This window comes from Brienomyrus brachyistius, chromosome 11 (genome assembly GCF_023856365.1).
Source record: "Brienomyrus brachyistius isolate T26 chromosome 11, BBRACH_0.4, whole genome shotgun sequence".
NCBI lineage: Eukaryota > Metazoa > Chordata > Actinopteri > Osteoglossiformes > Mormyridae > Brienomyrus > Brienomyrus brachyistius.
Genome location: NC_064543.1, coordinates 518,600 through 546,181, shown reverse-complemented (window position 1 = coordinate 546,181; position 27,582 = coordinate 518,600). Strand labels below are relative to the sequence as shown.

The window sequence follows — 27,582 nt, the reverse complement described above, 5'->3', positions numbered from 1 at the left end:
AAAGTAAAGGACGCAAAACCAAGTACTTGCTCAGCAGTATCGAGTACTTGCTCAGCTATATCGAGTACTTGCTCAGCAGTATTGCTCTTTTGTGTGTTTATTTCCTGTTACTTGTTTCCATTTGATGCTCTCCCCCACTTAGATGTTCTAACTTTCTTATAGACCTCATTTAAAAATAAAGAATTAAAAACGCTTTAACAAATGAATACACATTAAAAATACTAGGGAAGTCCATAAACAGTGGCACAGGGATGCATTCCTTTGAACTCTATGGGACACTCTAAATCCAGGTTCCAACAACACAAGGTGTAAGAAATTCTTTAATCTTGCAAAGGTCTCAATTAGACTTTTGACTGAACCACTGCAAAAACCTAAGTCTTGCTGCCATTTTCATAAAGGTGTTAAAGAGGCAGTGTTAGGCAAGGAAAACCTGTAACCAACTGAAAGGTAATGAAAGCACCTCGATTCCATAACCTCCTCTTAAAAAATGATCGATAACCTTAAAAAGTGTTGCAGCTGTGTTTGTGCTTTACATTCCATTCCCTTTATTATGGTTGTGTATGGAAGCCACCACAGGGTACTGAGCTTTAACACGGAGCTCCTCATCACTTAAGGGATAAAAGCAATCGAGAGAAAAAAGAAACACAAAAAAAGGAGAAGAAACCCTCAAACATGCAGTGGGTTTAAAATGAGACTTGAATTCTGTGGTTCATTCGACTGATAGTTTCAAAGTTAAGCTCTGAGTGGAAGAAACGCATGCACACAGTAGGTCGCAAGGCACAGGGCTAAGGGACATGGAAGGGGTTTCTGGAACAGCCACAAAGCATGGATTTGAAGGCACAAGTTCAGTATGCCACAGGGGGTTCTTCACATCTCTCCATAGAAGATAAAAAAGACTGCAGCCACCAACTGAAACCCCAAATGCAATGACAAATATATGAGTTTCAAAACAAAAAAAAAGATGCATTAAAGAAACGCAACTTGTCGTTACTGGTGACTAGAGGTGTGCAGAAGTGGGGAAACATGCCACATAAGTACAATTTCAGTGGCGGGGCAGAACTACAATGACTTTTGTTCTTTTTTTACAACATTAGAATAGACAGTTGCAAACCTTTACAGGCAGGAAGAAAACTGGTACATCCTGATGATACAAACTTGTGGTTGATTAAAATTAAAATCATTAAAACTTTTTTTCTGCTAATATGTTGAAACCAGACAATAAAAATGTATAACCATATACAATAGGTATATTAACTGTGTCCCCTGTCTTACTTCAGGCAGATTGTTTCATTCAATTTTTTTTGTTGAATTGTCATGGTCACCCTATGCTTAAACCCACAGTGAGGCGACAATTTTAAGCTCGTTCTGTAGAACACAACCCCGCTTCTCCTTTAGCCTACGAAACACGAAACGCGCATTGAACAGGAAACTGGACAACCGGCCGAACACATAAAGGTAAATCAGCTACAATCATCTTTTTTATTAGAAATCTTAAATACTACCGAAATAAAGGGGCTATACAGATCCACAGAAAAAGACATGCTTATGACGTTTTACAAATTCTCCATATTCTGAGCAGAAATCTATCATGGGCATCAACATACAATACCTTTTTGCTCTTATCAAGAGTAATTATTAACGTGTAAATTAAGTCTTTTTTTCAGTTTGGATTCTCATTTGCTGTGTAGGATAATCCCAATGGGCAGTGAGTCACTACAGTCTGAAATTAACACACAATTAAAACATCAGCTTCGTGAGGATGTTTTATAAAAACCTCCATTTCAAAAATCCTGGAAAATTTTCTACTTTCAAATGAAAATTTTTTTCCACTATTAAAAAATAAAAATAAAAAAGGAACACAGAAAAAACTACTATAATTTTTAATAAACTCCCTTTGGTAAAAACTGTAATAAACTGTCATACAATTTAGCTTCTTATATATACTAACTTTAGCCACCTCTCACTAAAGTCCACTGAAAGCTTGTGATGCAGGCTAACAAATCAACGCAGATCTCTATAATAATAAAAAAGGTTGCACTATGTACAGTTCATTTACAAAGAGTGAGTATTGTGTGGGTTCTATAAGTTACTGACCATCCCTATTGTTTGAGTTCTAGCTGATGTGCTGATTCTCAGGCCACTGCCAGAACATTCAGAAAGTACTGCATCATGGAGGTCAGTTAGTTTTGATTATACATATCAGAATATATAACTGTCATATTGACATTCACAAGCTATACAATTTTACAGTGTGTGGCCAGTAATTACTAAAGTGAGACTATATTTTTACATTAATTGCTATGGATAGAGCATCTACTTAGACCAAGTCTGATTTATAACAGATGTATTAATGCTGCCTCTGAAAGAGCAGTAATACCATGAGACTTTAAAAAATAATAAAAAAAAAAAAAATCATCCCTTGACACAGAAACCGGCAAATAGCAGAGGGATATTGCTTGTGTTGTATCTCTATTGAGTCTGAATCTCCAAATAAGCTACTTGAATACTTCTATGGGGAAAATCTTAATTTGGTAACACGCAGGCCAGAATGTTAAGTGCATCTTTCAGCCAATCATTGTATTGAGCCAGAAGTTACTCTTAAAAGTAATAATTACCGCATGTCTTTTGGCAAAGTGATGCTGATGACTTCACGCATGAGGCCCGTCAACGAACGGCCGTTTATACCTCCAGCGCCATGACATCACGGCCTTTGCCTGCATCACAGCTCAGCCAGGGGACCCCATCCTGCATTTTTTCCACTACCTACCACAGAGCACCTGAAGTTACCTAGACCTGTGACCTGGGTTCGAATCTGGTATGCAGCCATATCTTATGCCAAGAGAATCTGCAGAAAGAGTTGGTTGGTGTTCAGTTCAGCTGGAGGAGTCCCATGTTTTGGCACTGGGGGCCTGCTACACGCAGGCACAGCTAAAAGGTCATCAAAGTTAAAACTGTGAAAAACGTGACACGCCAGCTGTGGCAACCAGATCTTTTTGTTTTTTGCTGCGGTGTTGGTGTACAAAGGACGGCCCGGCCCTGGTCATGCCAGCCTGGTCGTGCCAGCCTGTCCGCAGGCCCTAACAGAGACCCACCCCTCGGCTTCCCAGAACACCTGCAGGCTACTGAGCTTTGCAAGGGCCCAGGTATTTAACGCGGTATTTGTTGATGCTCATGAAGTGGACGATTTCTGGCTCTCGGGTGGTGGTGCAGGGCAGCAGTCCCTCGCGGCCCTCTCCCATCAGCCACCTGCTGCAGCCGGCAGCCATATCTGGGGTCACGTGCTCCTTTACCCACTCGTCCACCCAGGCTTGGAAGCGTCGGTGAAGTTGGGTGCTGACCCTCTGGTGTGACTGTGGAGAAAAGCCCCTCATTAACATTCAGGCAAAAGCAGCAACCTTAAAGCACAACTGAGTGCATGGGGTCACAGTGACAAAAAAAAAAAAAAAAAACAAAAACAGAGAATAAAAGTATGGAGCAGTAATGGATAAAATGGCGATATTTTATCATAACCGGTGTACCCACGATACATTTCAGAGGTGTCGCAGGAATTGTGATACAGCCCTATATTTACTTTTCTTTAGCAGATGCCTTTGCTAAAACGACCTAAGAGCAAGTAAGGCAAACATCAGGCCAAAATACGGATTGTCTTGCTATGTGCGTCTTCATGCACATCGCCCTCAGCTGCAGCGTCTTCCACATGTTCAGAAGTACTCATACACAAACACTTCTTACTGACACAAAATTAGGGCTGCTACTAACAACTATATGTATAGATTAATCTAATCGATGATTTTATCAGTTGATTGATTAATCTAAACATATAATCTTCCTCCAGAAAATCAACTTGACCAATTAACTGCAGTGCTTTAGATAATTTATACCGGCTTTATGGCACTATATGGACATTATTGTGGACCACAATTCGGTAAGCAGATTAGCAGCATGCCTAAAAATTAGGAGTGTAATGGTACACTTCTTTCTAATGAAATCTTTCTGTACGAGTCTGTCGGTTCAGTACACATATGTACTGAACGAGTGCAGCAAATGTGGAACTTTGTGTGTTTGCCGTAAACAAATTGTCATTTACAAACAAAAAAAAACTTTTGTAACGATCTGGGGGAATTTTTTTTTATCACTTCTACTCAGTCCTTTTTTATATATACCGTATTTTATATATCCTAATAATTGAGTCTATTATAATGTTACAAACAGTTTCTCTTGTAAGGTTGTCTTGCTCGCTAAGTGGTTAATTGGCATTCCTAACCACACCACAAAAAACAAAACAACCACAATCTATATCGTGGCCCATGGGTATAACAAGCCGCATGCGATATGATATTCTGGCTATATCGCAAACCCCTGGCGGAGGGTGATCCTCACCTGGTGAGCCCGCAGAAGGGCGGTACGCCTGTACATGTAGTCCTCTGACTTGAAGACGTACACCATCTTGTAGGAGTTCAGCTTAAACATGCACTCCATCTTGAGGTTTTCGGCACCCTCGGGGGACTTCTTCCCACCCTCTTTAGCCTCCTTCTCCTGCTGTTCTTGCCCTCGCTGGTACTTGCGTATGCGACGCAGGTTCCTAGTTTATGGGGCGGTACAGAAGCTGCCATAAACACACGGGCAACGATGCTGATCCCCTCTGCAAGCGCCTCTAAAGGAACTCAGGCCTGAAGATTTGCAAACTTCATTGGACAGGGAAGGGAATTGGAGACAAACTGAAACAAGGACTCATTTATGCATGGCACACTTCCGAATTCCACGGCATAAGGACTTACATTTGGTAGCCCAGGAAGCAGTTAAAAAAAGAAAAAAGAAAAAGCAAGTGGTACCGAGTCCCCACTTCAGGCAAACCGAGACAATAATTTGCACTTATAGATGAGTAACAGCAAAACCCACGAATCACAGTTTGCATTCTGGCTTCTACTAAACCTGGCTGTAAACCATCATGGTGAAGTATGAACACTTACTAACTGCCCACATGTTCACAAGTTGCATATTCGACCTGATGGGTATAAGGATCTCCACAATTACAATAGTCTGAGGATATCACGGAAGAACCTCTGCAGCTGTTCTTCAGGCTACACTGGAAGTATTCAATACTTTGTAAACTGAAAAGAGCCAACGATTCATCTTGACTTACTTAAAAAGTTATAAAACAACAAATATAAATATAGAATCCAGCAGCAAACCATATAGGACAGAACTGTGCAGAAAACAAAAAAAATCTTTTAATCCAAATATACAATTTTAACATTTTGGAAAATAAAACAAGAAATGGAAAATTTGAAAACTGCATCCAGCCAAGTGTCCAAACAAAATCACACAGGGGCGCGTCATCTTGGGAATACACTTCACAGAAACACTGTATTTACAGCACTGCCATGCATGCAGTGCTGCATGAAGGAAACCAGGTCAGAATGTTATGGTCAGTTTGTAGATCAAAAGCCCAAAAAAAGACCAGAATGAAACCCACAGAGGAGTGACTGCACTGTACCTTTTCAGTCACAACACAGCTGGGTGACACAGAATGAACTCAGATTTCTAATCACTACACAGCAGGACAAACACCTACACGCAGATTTATAAAAAAAAAAAAACCTGCGTTTGCAATCAATGAATAACTTACAACAATGTGACTTAGGTAGAAGGTTTGACTGCACCGTTATTTCTTGCCATGTCGCTTTTGAATAGCGCCTTATGGGGGTTAGCAGTAAACTGTAAAACTTCAGTGGCGGATGAGCTCAAATGGGGGGCAACTCGGGACATGTTTTAGCTGGGACTTCAGGCGTTTCATCTTTAGATAAGTGTCACACTTAAGGCTTCAGTTCCAGCTGACCATGCGACCTCAGTCTTACACACTTCCATTCCACACGCCATACGACACTCAGAGCTGTGGCCGATTTCAGGCTGCGAAGAGACACAGAGGGTTTGCCAGCAGGCTTCCCCAGTGAGGCAGGACTGAGCTGGGCACTGTGCTGCTGACACACATGGCCAGACTCTCACCTGGGGAGGAAGACGGGTTTCTGTGCGAGGTGTTCACGGAGCTCCGGTGAGGTGGAGTCAGAGTTCAGGTACCTCCCTACGTAATCGGACCAGCGCTGCAAACCAAACACGACAGGGGATTCTAATTAGGTAAGAATAAGAAAGCACCATAAGCCGTTTGAGACGGGCAGTCCTGAGGAGTGGCCGTATTTTCAGTGCCTGCAGAAGCGTGTGTTTGGACAGAGGGAAAGCCATGTCAGGAAGCTCACCTCAGCTTCCATCGGCTCATCAGAATTGTCCTCCTCTGTGTCGAGCAGGTCCACCGTCAGCTGTAGGTGTCCTTTGTTCTTCAGGAACATCACCTTTGCACAAAGGTAACAGAAGAGGTGAGTCTGTTCACACTACGGCGATCAGATGTTTCCAGCTGTGTACGGGCCTCCACTGCTGTACCTTGAAGCAGTTCTCGTCAGACATCAGCTGCTCAGCCCTGCGCTGGTAAGCTGCCTCCTGGGCTGCCCGGGAAGCCTGAGTGGACAGGGAGCCGCCGGTGGCTGCGTTCTGGCTCTCAGACAGGTAAAGATCCGTCACCTGCACGCAAATCTCGTCGCTCACAATATGCTGCAGCTGGAAATAAAGAAGAATCCACTGAATCTTTTGCCTTAATGCTGAAAGAGCCTGTAATCAACTGGAAAAAGGATTCATCATGGAGAGAAGATCCGCTAAGCCACCAATTTCTGAGTTGTACAATAATGATCTACAATAATTCCTTAAAAAGCATGTTCCACAGCACATTAGCCAGGAAGACTCCTTTTTGTGTCATCTTGAATACAGCATATCTACCAAGCTGTCAGTAAGTGATGCAGGCCCTCACGCTCAAAATATGTCAGTGTAACCATGGCGCTATTAGCAGACTTCAGGAAACTTGATACCACAGCAAGTAGCATGAAGACAGAGGAATGCATTCTGTAATTAATCAGCACAGAGGAGCAATTCACATGGGTGCATCTAGGGTGTACTGACCTGCCTGACGATGCTCTGGATCAGCTTGTCCATGGTGAAAGCCATGTAGGCATGGATAGTGAACATTTCCCGCAGCGAGTCCTCGTACTGAGAGGCATCCATATTCCCATCGAGAAGGTTGCGGACCATCTCCAGGAAAGCTGAATAGTAGTCTTCCACCTCAATGTCCACTGCAAGCAGGATGGACAATGTAAGTTACATGTGGATGCACAGATTAGCCAGAAATAGTTTAATAATCCAGCAAGAACAATTACGAGAACAACTCAAGCAAACTGCCTCACACAAGAGCTGTACGACTGCATAAGATCGTTTTCTCACGCTGCACAATAGGAACCATTCATCTGACGTAATTTTATCAGATGTTTGGTACGTATTAAATGGAGCAAATGCAGGTTTTTTGGCATTAAATTTTAAAGATGTTTATTGGAAAATTCCTACACTTGTAAGCTTCTGGTTTTAGTGAGAAGCTTTGCCTGGACGTCCCTTCACATTAGACGTTTCTAAATGAACAGTGGAATAAACTGCAGAAGTGAAAAAGACACAGCTGCAGAGATGAACTGCGCGGACGCTAGCGAGTGGCAGTGCGAATGGCCGCGGGCCCCGCCGGTACTCACTGGGCTCCTTCAGTCGCAGCTGGACAGCCGGCGTGTCGCTCTTGTCCCGCTTGAGGCCCAGCACCTCGCGTTCCCACGCTCTCTCGCGGCACTCGTCCTCGATTTGGCGCTCTGCCTGCGTGTAGATGCGCAGAAGCCGTGCACACAGAGTCTGGTGCAGCCGCAAGAAGATGTACCAATTGTTGTTGACATAGAACAGGTTGTACGCGTCGTCCGTGGAGCGCAGCTTCTGGGCTCCCGTGCTGCCAAAAAGGAGCTTCGACTTGGTGGGGCTCCCCGCTGAGCCCCCGCCCACGCCGTTGTGCTTCTTAGCCCCACCCTCCTCCAGCTCTGCCTCCTCCTCCTCCTCCTCCTCCTCCTCCACATCGGACAGCTCCCCACGCTGGGCAAACAGCATGTCGGGGATGAAATGATGGACCACCTGCTTGATCTTGTACTTGTCCTCTTTCTGAATGCCGGTCTGCCTCTTGACGTGATGGATGATGAGTGCGGCAGCATCCTCTAGGATCTGACTGTCCTCGTAGGTCAGGCTCAGATGTGGCCCAGCAGTCTCCTCTGACCCCTGCTCTTGGCGCTGCAGGTTAGATGAATGACTGACTATTAAATAACCCCAAAGCAAAACAATTCTCAATATAATTACATTTTTAAGGCCTGATCTTGAAACACAAGTGAGTGTTTTATGACCTCAGCCATCCAGTAGAACTGTAATACCCCACTTTCCACCAACGTGGAGCAGGAGCTGAGCTTTTTCCAAATCTGTGTTTCCCTCCGGAAAAAAATTCTGGTCCTGGGCCAGGAAAATGACTCCTGGACGGTACCACAGAAAAGGTGGTCAGACCATCATGTCTGAACCTTCCCATACCCAGAAAATGCATTCCATCAATCCATAACCGATATAGTTTTGTCTAATACTGCTGGTCCCAGCACTGAAAGAACCTGTCAGCTTATTAGCAGAATAATGGTACATATTTTTTAATTCAGTGAAAAACTAAAGATCAGGTCAGATTTAACAATAAATTATAAATATGTCACAAGTTGAATACATAGCTAGAGTAGCGAGATCATGGGGCAGACAGCAAAGCTCGACTTTTAGCAGCCTCTTTTATTGCGTGATCCTTACAAGGACAGCGGTAAAACAGCAGATGAAAATAAGTCACATGCAGATGGGAGAGTCCTTATGGAGACAGACGTGAATACAGGCCATGGAGACCGAGCACAACTGGTCATACTCTGAGAAACATGAGACTAAAGGCTCATTTTAAGAACCTACACTTTAGTCTCACTTCCAGTTACATAATGTTTCCATTCTGTTCTTTTTTAAAACCGATGGGGACATGGGTCAGTTCTCAAAAGGCACCAAGCGAGAACCAGCCCAGCACCAGCACCAGCCAGGCACCAGCTCAGCACCGGCACCATTTCCAGCACCGGCCAGGCACCGGCACCATTTCCAGCACCATTTCCAGCACGAGCCCAGCACCGGCACCATTTCCAGCACGAGCCCAGCACCGGCACCATTTCCAGCACGAGCCCAGCACCATGTTATCATGATGCCGCTTTCAACCTCCATAAAAACCTAAACAGTCATAAAGTAGCAAAGGAGTTTCTCTAGAGACCCATTAGATAGAGCGTGTAGGACTGAACTCTTTAGTTTAGATGAATTTATTATACACTGGAAAAATCAGTATTCAGCTGAAAAATGTGAATTCATTAATTATGGAGTGGTACTTTTTTCTCGTTTCACCTGGAAGGTCAGGCGGCCCCATAGTTTTCAAAATTGTCTCGTACCTCGTCATAGATGCTCTCTATCTCATTCAGCAGCGTTTTCGATCGCAGGACCTTGGTGTCATTCTGCTTGAAGTTGATGCCCTGGTGGTCCAGGGACTTCAGGTAGTATTTCTCATTCTGCTCCCTCCAGATCTTGTTGAATCCCCTCTGTGCTTCTCTCCACTCTTCTTCCTTAATCTTTAGCCTGAACACCATTTTTATTATTAACTGAGGTTAATAAAACGATGCACAAACCAGGCTTGTATGAAAGAGCAGATTGTGTCATCCTGAAAACTGGAAACCTAGCCACGCTTTTTTCAACAGAAACTTCAAAAAGTTATAAAGGCTCTAACTTCTAAATTAATTTATCATTGAGGTCAGTCAAATTTTGGAATAATCTAGCAAATGATTAAGTGTGTGCAGACCAAAACCCATTTTCCCACAATTTTTAAATTATTTCTTTCAGTTCTTTCTCTACACTTTACTGACTGGAAGCCTAAGAGTGGCTTCCTCACAAATATCACCTTTCCATGCAAAAAGGATGTGGTTCTATCAGCTCAGTGCCGGTATCTCGCTTTTACGCCACTGGAGCTGCCCTGGGCTTTAGCTGTGGGCCGGAGCACCTCACCTCTTTAGCACAATCGGCACAGAAACCGCGGGGTTCTTTTTCAGACCATCGATGATATCGGGAGCCTTGTCCCCGTATATCCTCTGTATAGCTTTGCGGTGGATGACCTCGGAGGAGCCGCCCATGGTGTTGTCCAGGCGAAACTTAGCCTGTTCCTCGGCTGACATGCGGGACAGCTTCTTCTGCATGGCCTCCAGCACACGGATTGTGGCCAGGTTAGTCTCCAGTACCACGTCCAGCTGTGGACAGAAGAGCTTCAATACTCCATGCAGATATAAAGCACTGGTCTTGGGAACTTGTTTATAGTTTTTACATATTAACCAAAAAAATAAATAAAATACGTATATAAAGCAAAAACAATGGGGAAAACATTTCTTCAATTGATGATTTACTAGTTTGGTTACCTCAAAGCGTTCATCTTCGCATCTGTAAATATGCTCTTCATACTGGGTCTTTTTGGAACTGACAAAGGTGGAGTCCTCAGACCAGGAGGGGAACGACACCCAGGTGTCATTCAGCACCTGAAAGGGTCGCGGTACAGACAGACACTGTTAGCGCCTCCTTAGCCACCGCTGAGGGACAGACAGTGAACACACATTTTACACCCAAAATTCTCTCATACACAAGAACATGGCACTTGTCGAGTTCCTCTGTGGGTAGGCGGAGGTGCTGGCCCTCGCTTTGAGCTGGGTGACCGCCTCAGGACCCTAACCCTACCCGTTACTCACTCCTGTGTGCCTGTACGTGAATATTTCCCTTTTTCTGACAGCAACCCTCAGACTAAATACCCCTTTAGGTTAAACCTGAATTCCCAGAACACCTCTGGATTCTCTATGCAAGCAGTGTCCTTGCTTCCCAAATGAAATATACATTTTACGCATTTTTAGAATAAAGGTTTGGTTAAACATTTTCATTCCAGCTCTACACCTGGAAAGGGGTATCCCAAAAAAAAATTGTTCACCTTCCAGAAGCTCCTGCCTCACAATTCCCTTCAGAGAAGGGGTCAGGTTACGGGCAGGGCTCACCTCCTTACAGAGTGGCGTTCTCCCCGTGCACCTCGGTTGCTGGTAACTCTTAGGCAGTGCCCTGTAGCTGGAGCCAAGCCTCTTACAGGAGGCGTAGTCGATCTCCATGGCGATGCCCTCAGTGGCTCGCTCCTTAGGGAAGCTCTCCATGTGGGAAGACTCCCTGTATCCCAAGAAGTTCTTGAACCAGTTGAACAACTCTGGGAATTTTCTATTAAAAAAATTGTGCACATACAACATCATCTTAACAGTATGTCCAGCAGCATAAAACATTCAGAAGCAAAACGAATATATAAAAAGAAAGAATGTTACGATGGCATATTAAAAAGAAAATAAAAAAAATGTTGACATGACAAAAATACATTTTCAAAGTGCAAATAGTGTGATAAGTGGATACCCTTGATACAGAAATCCAACATCAGACTATTTTATAGTCTTTATAAGTCTTCCTGCATCACAGTGTTGCTAAAGAGTCCAGTTGCACTTTGTTTGACACTCACCCCAGAAAGGGGAGCACGAGCTGCACCAGCTCCGCACGCGATATCACCTCCTGGTTGAAGATGTCCAGGCAGCGTAGGAAGTTCTCGTAGGCCTCGGAGCTGCGCAGGGCCTTCCGCACCTGCAACGCACACAGCTGAAAGAGAGCTGCACATGCAGGGGCCTGTGCATATGGTGCACTGAACGGCCACAGTTACACGAGAAAAGCACACTGTGCATGTGATCTGTAGTATGAAGATGAAATAGAATCTGCAGTTCGTTTTCCTCAAGCTCTATTTACTGCACTTTGTATTTTAAGTGAATAGTATTGCATCTGTTACTAGTCTTGACTGAGACAATTAGATGGGTAATGGCAATCGTTTATCTGTTCGTCATTTGTAAACACTTCTTTGTAGACTGGCTGAGCGAGAACCTCTGCACTGCATGCGTCAGACATTGAAAATAAAACATCTTGAGTCTAGGGAGTAGATTAAAGATTGCAGCTGGTAAACGGTATCAAAATGGCACAAAACATTAAGCTGTGGGATCCCTGCTCACCTTCTCAAAAAAGACCGACTCAGTGCCGATTCCATGTTTACCGACTTCTGCAAGTGGCTGGTCTTTCAAACCCAGCAACTTGGGCTTCTTCTGCAAAAAGAAAAAGAGACGGCATAGAAAACATTATGTGCTGAGGTGCTCGGTGGCAGCTGAACGTCTGGCCTAACTTATGTAAAGCTACAGCATCTTCTGTGATCTGGCACCTACCAACACCAAAGAAAGAGGACTGAAAGCCCACAGAAATGGTGCACATTACCGTGAGCAAACACAGAACACGATTCCAAAACAGGTCATTCACATCAAAATATGTCGTTTTCAACAAATTCACAGCCTGTAATATATGCACAAAAGGAGTTTCTGCGGAATTTTATTAAAGTATGCAAATTCATAGCACAGAAATCTAGTGTGATTGTTAAATTAAACAGAGACAATTAGCTTGACACTGAAAGTCTCCCCATTCTACCAGTGCAATGGTGAGGGAGTCTAGAAGACATGCAGCTGTTCTCTACCAGGACCGAATATATCAGTCTACAGAAAAAACTGGCCAATATTAAGGTTCCACAACTTTACTGGTACAAATTTATCTGTGAAAAAGAAACATTTTTAGTGCAAAAAAATCCCTTTAAAACACACATGACATGAAGTGCGAGAAGCTACCATTATAAAGCATAGCCTAGGATCATTAGTAAGTGTTATGGTTCAGTTCAGGGTAACGCCGTAATAGAACGCGTGCCTAGTTATATACAGGGAAGACCAAAGTAAAGTCCTACTGCCCTGTGTTTTATTTACAGTGGTGTGAGAGACAGACACCCAGCGTCAAAAGTGGATTTTACAAAAACAAACAAAAATCCACACCTACCTAAAGGCAAAAACTGGCTAGCATTCCTACGCCGGACAAAAGAAAAGGATGTGAAGAGACAATATACTACAGCTAACTCCCTGTGTACTCTAAACAAACAGCATGAGAGTGAATGACGAAAGCCGGCCAAGTCCTACCATCCAAAGGGAATTAACCAGTGAATGGTGAAAAGCAGATATACGATACCAAATCGAGCAAAACCCAGAAAGGCCTGGGCGAAGGTAGAGCCCAAAATCATACAACATATCAAAGAGGTGCTAGTCATGGTATAAGGCCACACAAAGTCTTTATAACCCAATGTGGTTTTAGTGTATGGACACAGTTCATTTGATAGACATGAAGAACCACACTCAAAACATACAGTACTCTTACAATGTGCTCGGCTGAGAACACATTGAAAAAGTTTGCATTGACTAATAACCAAGTTTTACGGTTAAATTATGAAGTGCCACTTTTGTATTATTTAGAGTAAGATTTAGATTAAGACTTTGCCAGTTCCTGCTCTTTGATAAATCAACGCAAAAGATACTGTTTAACAAAAGCTATTGGTGTCTAATTTTTTTAATCATATGATATTATCAGGTGATATCTGAATGTTTCCAATAAGAAGCAGGTAGACAAAGTCTTAATATCAGTTGGGCCCTCATCTGTGCTCCAACCTCACCATGAGCAGCAGCACATTCACTCTTTGCACAAGTTGGTGAGCTTACAGGTTTGTTCAGTAGCAGTTTTACACCTCTAAGATGGGTGGGTATTGAGACTCATACACTCATACAGCAGTGCCCCTATAGTCTGGGTAAGGCGCAGTTCACCTTGACAGGGGGCGTGGTGACACCGGCAGAGTGCCTTCGCATCTGGCAGCCGTTCTGACTGGGCCTCTGCTTATTGTTGAGTTGTGGCTTTTTGACGGTGCCCCCGTGGTCGTTGCGTACAGACTCCACCTTCTCCGCTGTCGTCTTAGGTAACACCTGTAACGGAGGACAGCAACAGCAATTAAACATGACCTTTATATCCAAAGCCACCTGGAATTCACGCACTGCTGGTCTTCTTAACTAAAGACCATCTTGAAAACCTGGAATGTAATTTGCAAACTAGTGCAATATTTGACAGGTGACTAAATGTGCCCATTTATTTTAAGTAGAAGCAGTTTTACAAGGATTCCTGTACAAGTAATATAATCAGCACCTGAAAGAACTCAACTACGGTGTTGGGGACAAAAGGGCTTCAGTTATAAGCTACATGACTAGTCTCAGCTAGGAGTCTAATAAATGAAGTTCATCTCCACGAAACAGGACAAAAGCTAGACTCACCCCAGAGTTGTTTGCATCTGGCAGGAACTGGCCGAACTCTGAGAGCAGGTCCTCCTGGTTCTTGAAGAGGCGCGCAACCTGGGAATACACTTCCTGCTCCGTAAGGGCCGGCGTGTAGTTCCCTGCAGCCTCCTTGGCGTTGCGCTGCTCCTTCTGCATGGGAAAGCAGCCGGCATTAACGGAAGGGCTCCGAGCCGTGTGAGGGAACAGAAAAGGGGAATTCACAAGCCTGAGGAATGAACTTCCCTTTACAATTGAGAATGCTTTACGAAGGAATCGCATGTCCAAGCTTGGCGTCCCCATTGTCATGTAATGCAGATAAATACAGAACACACAGGGAGAACCGATGTCTGCACCCCTGCAAGGCGCAAGTTCCCAGTCCGTTTTTTAAAAAGAAGCTGGAAATTGGCAGCCAGTAAGAACAAAGCACAGCAAACCCAGGACCGACCTGATACGTGTGGAGGATCTCCAGGAAGGATTTGTAGATTTCAGGTTGGCCTTGGAAGCGGTTCTTGATCTTATTGACGTAATTTATGGCGTGGTTGAACTCCACCGGCTGGTTGTTCTGCAGGACCGGAGCACCAGTTGGAGTGCTGCTGGCCGGAGTGTGGGGCTGCATGGGGGGCGAGCGGGGAGAGGCGTAGGGCGGGATGGAGGGGTTGGGTTGGCTGCTGGGCGTCAGCGCTGGAGACTGCAGTGGCTGAAGGGGGAACGACTACAGTGAGGATCCGCTTGGCTGAGGCAAACAACCAGCCAGAACGGAAAGACCATACTATACCAGCATCATACATGCTAAACACAGTGGTAACAGAGGTATTCCTCATCACTTCATAAGAAATAAAGAATCATCCATATTTCACTTTTTACAATTTCCAGAGAACCACCATATCAGTGGTGGGTTCTCCCTGCTGCCTGTGCTCAGCCTAATCAGTATTAACCATATTTATTTTTTTTATATATATATATATATATATATATATATATATATATATATATATATATATATATATATATATATATATATATATATATATATATATGAGAGGCAAAATTCAAAGAGTAATAAAAAATAAGAGTCAGTCAACATTTTTTACTGAGATTATGTAGATTCTAAAGGGTGAAATTAATATTTACCAGTTTCAGTGATTTACGTTGTTTCAATTCAAAGTTACCAAATACTAAGCAACATACAAGTACTTCAGCCTACTACAATGTAAGTTACAATATTCTGTCAGTAGAAGTGGATAAAAATACTTTATTCTAAGTACAGCAAAAAAATTTACTGGACTCAAATTTACTTAAAATCAGACAGTTCTTCGTAACACAAATCCAGTGAAAAGCAGTCAGAAATTAACCTGCAAGGAAAAGCCTTTAATTTTAGAGCACAATATGTGCAGTTTATCAATTACAATCCACAGGAAATAAAAAGTATTTAAAAAGTATCTGATGAGTTGAAAGGCACTGTTGCTAAACCTTTACCTTGAGTACCAAACCTACATTGTACTGCCAATCATCTACTTGATTGGGTGTTTTGACAGAAAGGAGGACTTGCCACTGGTTGTTTTTTGTGAAAAAAAAAGTTTCAAAACTGAATAAATAATTTGGTTAAAGCCACCTGCAACTCATATAAAACCTACAAGAAGGAAAGGGCCATCCATTCATTCAGCAACCAATAAACTACTTAAGAATGTACAGTACAGCAGGTTTCTGCACTGTACCATGCAGTCTGCATTTCTGCAACATGCATTCAGACAAAAACTAGACTCGTGATATCAGTTAGAGAACTTATTAAAAGACATTGTGATATTCTTGGTATCCAAAGTGTCAGCCAATGAGAAAATGTGTGGAAGTTGCAATGATATTTAGCAGGAGAGGAAACTACTGACTATTGACTATTTGATGCATACAGGAAAGAGGAAACTGTAACATTAGTGAAAAACTGAAATAAGGTTATACCTTAAAGTTCTACTGTACCATGAAACATCACTATAATATAAAGCAGTAAACCGTACCTTAGTCATTTTGGCTGGTGTGGGCTGGGCAGCTGGAGGGGGGGCCGCAGTACTAGCTGCGGCAGCTAGGTGAGACTGATGCTGAGGGGGGGTCACAATGGGAAGGTTCTGAACGGAGATGCCGTGAGGGGTTATGTGGTGGATCTGCCCCGGGGTCGTGACATTCACCAAGTCGTTGGTTTGTACTTCTATTTTGTATCCAGGAGGCAGAAATGTGTTGAATCCCATAATGAGGTCAGGGTGACCCTTGAAGAGCTGAGACACCCTACTGATCACCCCTGGGGTATCAATGCTGTAGGCACAAAGCAACAGCAGTGAGGTTTCAATACAGGTATCAGTGCTGTAGGCACAAAGCAACAGCAGTGAGGTTTCAATACAGGTATCAGTGCTGTAGGCACAAAGCAACAGCAGTGAGGTTTCAATACAGGTATCAGTGCTGTAGGCACAAAGCAACAGCAGTGAGGTTTCAATACAGGTATCAGTGCTGTAGGCACAAAGCAACAGCAGTGAGGTTTCAATACAGGTATCAGTGCTGTAGGCACAAAGCAACAGCAGTGAGGTTTCAATACAGGTATCAGTGCTGTAGGCACAAAGCAACAGCAGTGAGGTTTCAATACAGGTATCAGTGCTGTAGGCACAAAGCAATAGCAGTGAGGTTTCAATACAGGTATCAGTGCTGTAGGCACAAAGCAACAGCAGTGAGGTTTCAATACAGGTATCAGTGCTGTAGGCACAAAGCAATAGCAGTGAGGTTTCAATACAGGTATCAGTGCTGTAGGCACAAAGCAACAGCAGTGAGGTTTCAATACAGGTATCAGTGCTGTAGGCACAAAGCAACAGCAGTGAGGTTTCAATACAGGTATCAGTGCTGTAGGCACAAAGCAACAGCGGTGAGGTTTCAATACAGGTATCAGTGCTGTAGGCACAAAGCAACAGCGGTGAGGTTTCAATACAGGTATCAGTGCTGTAGGCACAAAGCAACAGCAGTGAGGTTTCAATACAGGTATCAGTGCTGTAGGCACAAAGCAACAGCAGTGAGGTTTCAATACAGGTATCAGTGCTGTAGGCACAAAGCAACAGCAGTGAGGTTTCAATACAGGTATCAGTGCTGTAAGCACAAAGCAACAGCAATCAGCACTCACTCATTTTTATGCACTACAGAATGACAATTACAGCACTGATTTTTTTACTTGCAAGACTTTTTTTAAACCATGCCAAATCAGCAAATACAGGCATGTCAGAAATAAATAACACCGCCAGCACCATTACCTCACTGAAGAGGGTACATCATTCTTATGAAAATCAAATCCCAACAGGATAAGACGAAAAAGATTTAAAATGACATCACCTTTGAGACTTGAACTCCTTCATGATGTCAAGGAAGTCATTGTATACTTGAGGTTGACTTCCAAACTGCAGCTTTACCTGGTCCAGGTAGGACAAAGCATCTTCTACCTGCAAATGAGAGACCACCTTTCATTACTTACAGCACATATTCCAAAACAAGCCAAAATTCCTTTTTTTCATTGCTATGCTGTTTGCCCAGTAAAACAACATTATAAGATACGTACAGTTAACATGTATGAATCAATCAATCATGAACAGCCAAAGTAATTAACACAGACCAAGCAAGAAACCCCTTTAATAGAATATTGTGTGAAACATTTAAAAGCACAGTAAAACCAAAATGGCATATTTCATCCAAACACACTGCACTCCTCCTCCAGACTCCTGCTTTCACCAGCAAAATATGTGTCATATTACTGAACAACCTTGGCCTTTGTGGTACAAACGTCAAGCTGGCCACCGACTAAGCTCAGAAATGACTGAGTCCCTGTCCTTCATTCCCTTTCCAACACAGCACTTTAGGCAAACTTATAGTAATTTATAATAATTAAGGGCAAATTACGGTGCCCAATGAGTTATCAAAGCATCACATAGTGAGACTGACAAAACTGCTCTTACAGTGAAGGGATGGGTGAGTGTGAAGGAAGACATACTGGTGACAATCAGAACTGGTTGCTCTCAATAAAGTCCAAACTCTTTTGGTATCTATTAACCTGTAAGGCCACACAAAAACTACTGGGAAAAACGACTGGGAAGTGTGGGGTGTGTACCGGCGGTCTGATCAGCAGTTTCCTAAGTCAAATTATTTCCAATTTCTGAGATGCGAACAGAACATGTGAACATGTGGGGGGTCATAAAAAAAAAGAAAAGAAAATATTTTGTTTCTTTTTGGAAATTAACCAATTACTCCATAAAAGCACACATTTTCCGTGGCCAGTATTCCGTTGGTACTGGTCCACGGACAACTGGCTGAGAACCCCTATCCTAGAGTTCACAATGAAAGTGTCCAATAGTATTTCTATTAGCCAGTTTTTCATTAGAATAATTCTTTTGTTGATTGTACTATATTAATGATGCATCTTACTTTCCAAATTCAATCAGAAAAAATACAGAAACCAGAAAACGTAGGGTGCATGTTTTGTTTCTTCAGAAATCATGAGCACACACACAGTGAGTGAAACACAAGCAGAGCCCAACCACAGTCAGCTATGTCATCTATACATAATCATGGGTCAAATAAGGCGATTGTCTCACCAGTGTTACAATACAATCCTGGCAGTACTACAGACTGGACTGGACGATATTTGCAAAATATTGTACTGTGATTATGAACATTCATATCGCCATCAGTTTGAATATCATGAGAATAGGGCGGGGCGAAATCATATTGATATTATATTGCACATGTGCAATAATCACCAGGGCTTCAGATGACAGATGAAGCATTTGGCCGGACGCCAGCTATTCAGTGCTATACCGACATTTATTTATGCCAATAATTTGGTAAGGAGATAAGTAGTATGGCTTAAATATTAATGAGATTCATTTTGTGATACCCAAGTTAGCACTCTGCACAAACTTTATGTTTCGCAAATTCGATTAGCGGAGCACACCACATAATACTGTTCTGGTATACTACGGTTTAGTAGGCCTATACCTCAGTACAACATGCACTGAAGTCGCGGTGAAGGAGAGCAGCCACGACGTCTTTTAAAAGAGGGGATCTTGTGGATAAAAGACGTCGGCGGTGTGGCGCTGCTTTCTACAGTTCAAAGTCTGACACGTTTATTAATCTTAAGGATATGCCATATTTATACTAATAATGACTGTTGGGCGTCACACAAAGTCTCATTAATATTTTAGCCATACTACTAAACTGCTTAAATTGTGGGCATAAACAAACGTCCGTATAGCACTGAAAAGCTGGCGCCTGGCAAATGTTTCGCCCGTCATCTGAAGTCCTGGTGATTACTGCACATGCGTGATGCAATATCGACATTGCCCAGCCCTACATGAATATCGTGGTATAGTTGAAACACTTGTTTTCTTGAATAATTAGCAGTTATGATACACTATTTTTTACAGAAATTCCATCAAGGTATGTTGCCAGCATAATTTATCAGTATACTGGTCAAAGGCTCCATAACTATTAGTAAGACAATTTGGTTATCATAATCAGAAAACTTCAAAACCACCTGCAGTGTTTCACTCTTCCCTATAAAAGAATTTTATAATATTGTGATAAATATCAATGCTGTGAAAGTTTCTGAAAATCCAGCGATATCACTTCTAGGGCATATCACCCAGCCTTAACTACAACACAACATTCATAGGTGTCCGATTAAAAGTAGGTGACAGCCAACTGACACTCATACAAATGTAACCCCACGATGCCTAAATACATCTACATAATATTAGTATGGGAAGAAGCATGTGCACTGGGCGCCCCCTAACCTTTAGCCTCTGGAACTGCTGCTGGCCCTGCATGGGGGCAGAGGGAGCTGGGGGGTGCGGATGGTTCTGCGCTCCCTGAGCCCCATGTGTGCTGCTGGCAGGACTGTGGTGGTGTGTCCCACCATGTGCCGCAGGCCCGGGGGGGTGCCCGTGGCTGCTGGAGCTCTGGGCCACAGCGGGAACCTGTCGCACAAAGAGGAAGCATCAACTTATGTGAAAACACATTCGACCAAATGTGAAGCCTCTCGTTCAATATCACATGCAGAGTAGTGGGATTTCCCTCCCGTTCAAAAACGTAAATTCACCAAAGAGCAGTAGTGAAGAGTGCAGTGTTTATGGAGACTCTGATACGCACCTGGTACGGTGGCGGCACAGAGTACTGGATGCTGGCACTGGGCTGCATGCTGTCCGGCACGGGCTCGTAGACAGCTGGTGCAGGGGCCAGGACACGGTGCTGGAAACCGTCGGTGCCGCCGGAGAGCCGACGCTGCTGAGACGCAAAAACCGGTTCCTGTTCCTCCAGGCGCCGCTTCATTGTGGACGCATAATCAAGGGGGGGCTGCGATACCTGACCGGACAAAGGTCAGTCAACAAGGCACTTCAGCGGCTGGCAGACTCAGAAGCCATCGGTAAGATGCTCCCGGGCCAACATCCTCACCACTCCAGCAGGTGGTCACACGTTCACAGCTGCAAACCTCACTTCAATTCACAACTTAACTGCAAAACCACAGCCACATTAATGAACACTGACTTTTTTTTATATAAAAAAAGGACATCCACAACAAGGGTTTGGGAATTTACAAAGCAAAATGAGCCTTGATCCTTGTTCCCACAAAGATGAAGTAGATAATCCACCATTGTTTCCACACCCAGGTTTTAATTGAACTGGTTAGAAATTACATATTTTCTCTCCTGCACCACATTTAAATATGTACAATTAAATCAACAGATCAGCTGTAACTTTGACCTAAAAAAAATCTTGAGTAAATGCTGCCCCTCTCAAATTAAGAGAAGTAAAAAAAGAAGACATTACATACTGACATTATTTATGACTGTTTAACTGACAACGTTATTTGTGAGACACAGTCAATATTAATTTTCAAACAGAACTTGGTACTTATCAGAATAACTAAAATTGCCGGCCGATTTAACATAACTGCGACTGGATGAGAAAAATATGTCTTTAAAAATATGTAAAAGTGCCACAGCTGCAACATTAAATTGCTGAAGACGGGTTTTTACATACAATTCGTGTTGATGATATATTTCTCTAAGGTGATGTAGTACATGGGGCCTCAGCAGAGTCCAATATAACATAAAAAGGTTTGTCAAGGAAAAGAGAGCGAAAACCGCCGATATCATACATCCCGAAAGCCACAGACATCATGCAGGATGCGTAACATACCACTGCTTTAAAAACACCACGATTCTTCATCCCTGCATGTCCAAATAGTTTAAACTGTGCCACAACAAACACTGCAACTAAACATGTCCTTTATTCGACACGATGGATCCACACCTCGAAAAAAAACGACTTAAAGCCATCTAGTTTTGGAAACATCTTAAAGACTACAGCCACTCGAAGACCATTCATCTGTATGAAATGCGCGGATTTTATCCGAAATGCCCGTTTAGAAAAGCGACAACAAATGAGATAGCATTACGCCGTCGTAAAGTCATTTATGGCAAACTCAAAAAACATGTTCTAAATAAAAATAACCCTAAGATATATTAAGAAATGTCGTACTAATGTCGCGATGGAACATTGTTAGTTGCCCAAACTGAGACCCTTAGGGAAAGAAGGGGTTTAACGGCGCCACTCCGGGTCTGATCTCACGTAGGATAATTTGATCTGAAATAGCTGAACGCTGTCGGGCAATACGCCGGTGTCCGGTTTGGATTATGACCGACCGACCGGCCTCCTGCACTGGACCGGATCCCGTAGCCAGCAGCGGAGACGGACCCAAGCTGCAGAGCCCGGTGACGTCACCGAGACGCCTCTGGCCGCGCGGCTGGGGCTGAGGGAGCAACTCACTTTCCCCTTAAATTCCGAACCCGTTAAAAACTACACGTCGCCGCGAATATCAAGAATAGCCATTATTAGGTGATAATCCGATAAACAAACAGCGATTATGTGAAACAATATTCGCTTGCTCGAAGGAAGAAAAAGTTATTGTTGATCTCGCACAAATGCATCAGACTACTCGAAGCTAAAGTCTGGGTCAGCGGCAAGCCAATTAAAACTAGCTATCGCCTTCAAATTAGATTTGGAGAGCTAAATTTTTTTTACAGTTGACGGACACGACAGGCTGCTTCGTCTTACAGTAGATTTGATAAACAACGTTAATGGATGTCCTTGCTTTATGACTTAATATTTATACTAGAGAACAGACTCAAAACCAGCTCCGTTCTGCAGTCAGCCAGTCAGACGGTATTACTAACAACAATCCCATACGCTGTGATAGATGGCACCATCAATTCTCGTGTTTATAAGTAGCTAGTCATCAGTAATCGCCGTCCGACACTTCCCCTCAAAGCTAACTAGCTAGCTAATCGGCACCGGTTACTATACCACGGAAAATGTGAACAGCACGTAGACCAGGAAATCACAGTAAACAGAATACAAAAACACGGACAAACAAATAATTAGCCGTCCGTTTCGCTCCACACGCGGTAAATCAAGTGAAACGCACAACAATGATTATACTGCCGGTCGTTTAAGTTGCAGAATCAACATTCACATGTAATAAATGCTATCTTTAGCTCGTGGTACCAGCAGCAACTCGACTGCAGCATTTTTATTTTCACCCAAGAAGAACAGACAGTCCCCCTTTCGCCGCCCCCCTCGCTTTGCGGCCTGTCACAAAAGGTAGGCGCCGTCCTCGAGTACCGCCGACCCGCTGGAAAAGCGATCCTTACGTTTCTCCAGGCAGCCGGAGATACATCAGCGGGACGACGTGCAAATTTACAGCCCGCTGATACACAACAAATATGCGAGTTGGGAGAGATCGTACCTCAAAGCCGTAAAGAAAAAGAATAAAGTTCAACGTCTGGAATAAGCACACACGGTAACAAAGCAGAATAAAACTAAAACAAAACTACTTAGCAAGCTAGCTGGCTAATGCAGCAAGAGTTCAATGCGACGTTGACAAACAGGGCTGGGAAGTATCGTGCTGTAACGGCGGGTCAGACTGCACATGTACATCAGAGACCGCCGGACGGTCTCAAAAGACCACGACTCACCGGCTAGCATCACTGGCTGAAATTCGCCCGTTACCCAGACTAACCACTTTGAATTCGCCGGACACTTTTAACGGTATTTCCCCGTTACAGCGAAGCTAGCAATTCGAATGAACTCACCTCCTCGTAACACTTGTGAACTGGGAACAACTCGTTGTCTATTTGTGTGTATATATATTTTGCCTAAAACACTCCGGAGACTTAAAAACTGAAGACGCATAAGCGACTCTGCATATAGAGAAATATACTGGTGTATAACTTTTAAAAGAAGCAAAATAATAAAATAAATGGCCAAAGCGCCACACCGCAAAAAGAAAATTCTCATCAGAAAACAACCTCCGTCCGTGTCTTGTCCTGGAGGCGTGGCTCTAACAAGTTGGGTAAAACCCCGCCCAATTTCAAATAGCTATTGGATCAGACTCGCGAAAGGGGGGGCGATCTCTTGGTATTGATTGGGAATCTCTCAAGCCAATCAAAGCTGAATGAAAAAAAATAATAACGAGGCGGGACTTCTATCCGTCTTCGCAATCGTACAGCCCACTAAAACCTGATAGGGAGATCAAATCGCATGAAGTAAAGACAGAAGGAAGAGGATTGGTAAAATCTCCGTCGATCAATTTGAATTGATTACTTCTATATCTTGTCGCCAATACGCTGAACCTTTTTCCATTCCATTTTATGGCTCGCAGGAACGACGGACCAAACGAAAAATACATGGCGTTGTATGCGTGTCATGTTTGCTGCAACTAGGAACTCAAGGTTGTACGGAACACAGCTATTGTGGAGGTTCACACGTCAATTTAGCATTTTCTGAACGGTTTTCCTGAATTTGTCGCGCCTATAAGAACTGAATATACTACGAAATTTGGCAAGGATAGGTGCAATAGAAAAAAAAACATTTAAAATGGCAGAATTAAACATACGTAAATAACACACCTAATTCGGTCATATATTTGCAGGTATAAACAGCTGTAGTAGTTCGAGATACACAACACAATGAATAGCAACCGTATTAGACAACTTCCTGAAGTTCTGGTGTCACGTGATCGTTATTTAGTCGCCATTTGAAGGAGGCACGTACGTCGAAAGGGGCTATTTGCTTGGCGCCACCTAAATCGGCGCTTGTAGCCAATCACCTGAGGGCATTCGCCCATGGGGCGGAGCATTCGGGCCAACATCTACCGGAGGTCCTTCAGGTCTAAACACTTGATCGGGATTCCCGTCTTTCTCCTCGTAGAGCGAGTTCAGTTTTCCGTCACTTGCAGCGAGACTGAGGGTGTAATTTCTGCATGTAACGTTTTATGCGTAGCACACGTTGTGAATTCGGATTGGGATAGCTCTGAGACCCCATCTCGTCAAACACAAAACACGAAGTAGGCGCCATGAATGCTGTTCAATTGAAATGAAAATGAAAGTTCGTTTCTAGGTGTGTACATTGGCGCGTCTTTCTGGGCTTTCTGAATAGATGACATCGACCCAATTATGGTTGCCTTGAAGGTGTGGCTACAGATTCTTTAGATGAAGGCGCTGCTTCCTTTACACTTAATGCGTAGTTAAACCATTTTCATGCGTGTTTTCCGACCAGCCCATTTTCTGAAAGCATGTAGTTCGTACTGTACTATTAATATCCATGCTTCAGTGTTTAATATAAGCATTTATTCCAAATGGGTTAATATTTTTTCATAATCTGACCGTACAGCATTTACAATATAGCTAAATTATTCTCTCCAGGTAGGTCGGTAAAGATACTGTAGTTACACTGTGAATACCACGACGATTACCGCCACTCTTAAACGTTTCCTTTCAAAGACAATGAAATTCGTCGATGTGCAATGTTTAGCCAGGTATAGAACAATTGCGTTTCAGTTTAAATAACAATACCGAGCAAGTTAACGTCAATAAAATTAAAAAAAGTACTATTAAAAGAAAGTATTCGTCGATTCAGATTTATAATATGAGTGTAACATAATGATTCCGACAGTTCACCGTCACTCAAGAGACCTGGCAAATCCAGAAACCGTTCTCACTTTACCTAATGCTCATCTTTTCTATCCTAAGACTGAACACCTTTAATATTTTGCTTTATTACCACATACCCGTAAAATCTATGCAATGAATACCTCCACTTTTGCAATCCCTTTATGGTCGAAACAGGCACTAAGAGATTAATTTATACTGAAAAATTAAGCACAGTAGTAGCTGAAGCTTTATTTTGATTTCAAAGACTGATGTTCTGCTTCGTCGCAACTATCTGGACTACTGATCGTAGCAGCAGCGTTAGCACAGAACAGGTAAATGCGTTTCCACAATAGAGAATACACTTGCTGCTTGGTTAACAGAATAAAACGAAAAATATATCGGCTAGGTACATTTTTTGAATGGAAAAAAACACCGTTCGGTGTTACGGCTAAGGTACCTCCCGATCGTACATTTATAATCGTGAAACATCAAAACAGGTCAACAAATATCAAGTTCCATTCAGCCACTTTACACTCGGGGTATAGTAGCATGTGACCGTATTACTGCAATCTTTATGTTTCTGATAGACTAGTTATTAGGCAGGTACATACCCAGGAAAAGATCCTCTTACTCCGGATTCGTGTTTGTAACAAAACAGTTGAAAACGCCCCCATCCTTTAGCATTGGCTCTCATAGCTACTGATGTCATACAATTTGAATATAACCCGCCAAATGACTAAACTAGAATGGGGGGCTGTTGTGAGACTAATGTTTAATAAATCAGAATAAAAATCGGGGAGTATGCTTTAAAATTATGCATGTCTTTCAGCATGTCAAAAATAATCACTTATATAACGTGTATCAGGTGCAGCACTTGAATTTATTTTAGGCTGAATTAACAATTAGGCTGTAAGAGTATCAGGGAAAGTGGCACTCCTGCGGAACCAGATTCTAAATACCTTCAAGAAGACTGAAGAAATACCCGAATTTTATTGTATTACATTCAAAAAATAGGTCTGGCAGTATCTATAGTTATACAGCCTGAAGTCGGCGTGCATAATAGTCAATAATACTTTTATTTCTGGATTCAGAAATGCAGAAGCAGTTTTGCCTACACTGACACAACACTGTCCTTGTATATTACATCGTGAAGTACGATCTGTAAATCGTTGACCACTTTTGTACATATATTGCACAGATATCTTTACTTTATATATATATATATATATATATACACACACAATTTTTCAACAGCTAGCATTTTTTCAACATTACATATATATTTATGCATATACACACACTTGTGTATACACACACACACACACACACACACTATTTGGACAAAAGTATTGGGTTAGGCCTCTTAATCCACTGTTTCATTTCATTCAGAGCCATTGCCATAGATAGATAGATAAACTTTATTGATCCCACAATGGGGAAATTTGTGTGTTATCACAGCTCCAAACAGATAGCAAGAAAGGTTTCAGGAGTAGAGAATATAAAAATACAAAATAAGAGTACAAAATAAAAATAATATAAAATGAGATAGATAAGACCCTAATACAATAATAATAAAACCTATGTACACCCATACACAGTATGAAATATGGATAGCGCAAGTAATAATAAATATCCACTGCTATAGCTACAATTTACTATTCAAATGGTGCTGGGTAATGCAAAACCATATACATACACATGTACATGCTCATACCCATACCTCTATAAGGTGCGTTATGTATGAAATGGTCAGTAATGGTGACCCTCAGGTAGCATGATAGATATATCAAATCAAGCACCCAGCCAGGCAGTCAGATTTACAAATATTTGTGAACAAATGGTTCAGTGAATTAAAGATCAAGATTTAGTTTGTGAAATTTCTCCCTTGCTAGATCGACTGTTAGACATTAGTAAATTGAACTTCCTCAATTTAAAATATGGTCTTCATTAAAACAAGATTTCATCAAAACACTACCTGTACACCAGAAGATGTCCACATTATTGCTATCATTGCATGTGGGAAAGAACTAAATCAACACATTTCCAATACATGGAATATCCAATGACTGAAATGTAATTAAATGTATTTGTACAGTGTAGCCAGTCTCCATTTATACGTCTGTTTCTTATGTCCAGCCCGCTGTATTTTCCAGGAAACACAGAGCATGAGGCAGGGAACACCTCGGGTGGAATGCCAGTCTACATACACTGGCACACTAGGGGCGTTTTTGAGATATCAGTTCATCCAACAGCATGTAGGAGGAAAGAGGGAGAACATGCCCACTCAATGAATACCGAGCCAGGGCTGGCAGTCAGACCCATGATCCTGG

At 42.7% G+C, this 27,582-nt stretch overlaps 1 protein-coding gene and 1 long non-coding RNA gene across 5 annotated transcripts; one reads left to right on the top strand and one right to left on the bottom strand.

Moving 5' to 3' along the window:
• Window positions 1-1,465: 1,465 nt before the first annotated feature.
• On the bottom strand, window positions 1,466-25,934 carry LOC125704178 (paired amphipathic helix protein Sin3a-like). 3 transcript variants are annotated; one of them, XM_048969529.1, is made up of 21 exons: window positions 25,864-25,934; window positions 20,409-20,621; window positions 20,054-20,236; window positions 17,601-17,707; window positions 16,253-16,544; window positions 14,689-14,940; window positions 14,241-14,393; window positions 13,743-13,898; window positions 12,072-12,161; window positions 11,537-11,655; window positions 11,037-11,247; window positions 10,416-10,532; window positions 10,012-10,250; window positions 9,405-9,588; window positions 7,620-8,193; window positions 7,006-7,175; window positions 6,436-6,609; window positions 6,255-6,347; window positions 6,007-6,101; window positions 4,381-4,582; window positions 1,466-3,350 (listed from the first exon to the last, which is right to left on the bottom strand). In XM_048969529.1, exons 1-21 carry the CDS (start codon window positions 25,924-25,926, stop codon window positions 3,120-3,122), a joined length of 3,918 nt encoding a protein of 1,305 aa, XP_048825486.1. In that variant the 5' UTR covers window positions 25,927-25,934; the 3' UTR covers window positions 1,466-3,119. The 3 variants fall into 3 exon arrangements, with proteins under 3 accessions (XP_048825486.1, XP_048825488.1, XP_048825487.1); XM_048969531.1 differs by lacking the exon at window positions 25,864-25,934 and adding an exon at window positions 24,230-24,617; XM_048969530.1 differs by lacking the exon at window positions 25,864-25,934 and adding an exon at window positions 23,414-23,637.
• Window positions 16,760-17,309, top strand: LOC125704190 (uncharacterized). 2 transcript variants are annotated; one of them, XR_007381048.1, is made up of 4 exons: window positions 16,760-16,871; window positions 16,920-16,967; window positions 17,016-17,111; window positions 17,208-17,309. It is a non-coding gene; the product is annotated as an uncharacterized LOC125704190 (long non-coding RNA). The 2 variants fall into 2 exon arrangements; XR_007381046.1 differs by lacking the exon at window positions 16,920-16,967.
• Window positions 25,935-27,582: the final 1,648 nt, after the last annotated feature.

What these genes read in the sequence shown, in the direction of transcription:
- LOC125704178 (XM_048969529.1), bottom strand. Translation starts at nt 25,926, where the DNA reads ATGGGGGCGTTTTCAACTGTTTTGTTACAAACACGAATCCGGAGTAAG. An exon ending in AGATCCTCCACACGTATCAG is followed by an intron (nt 14,394 to 14,688) that starts GTCGGTCCTGGG and finishes TTTCCCATGCAG; the next exon opens with AAGGAGCAGCGCAACGCCAA. An exon ending in GAACGCCACTCTGTAAGGAG is followed by an intron (nt 10,533 to 11,036) that starts GTGAGCCCTGCC and finishes CGACCCTTTCAG; the next exon opens with GTGCTGAATGACACCTGGGT.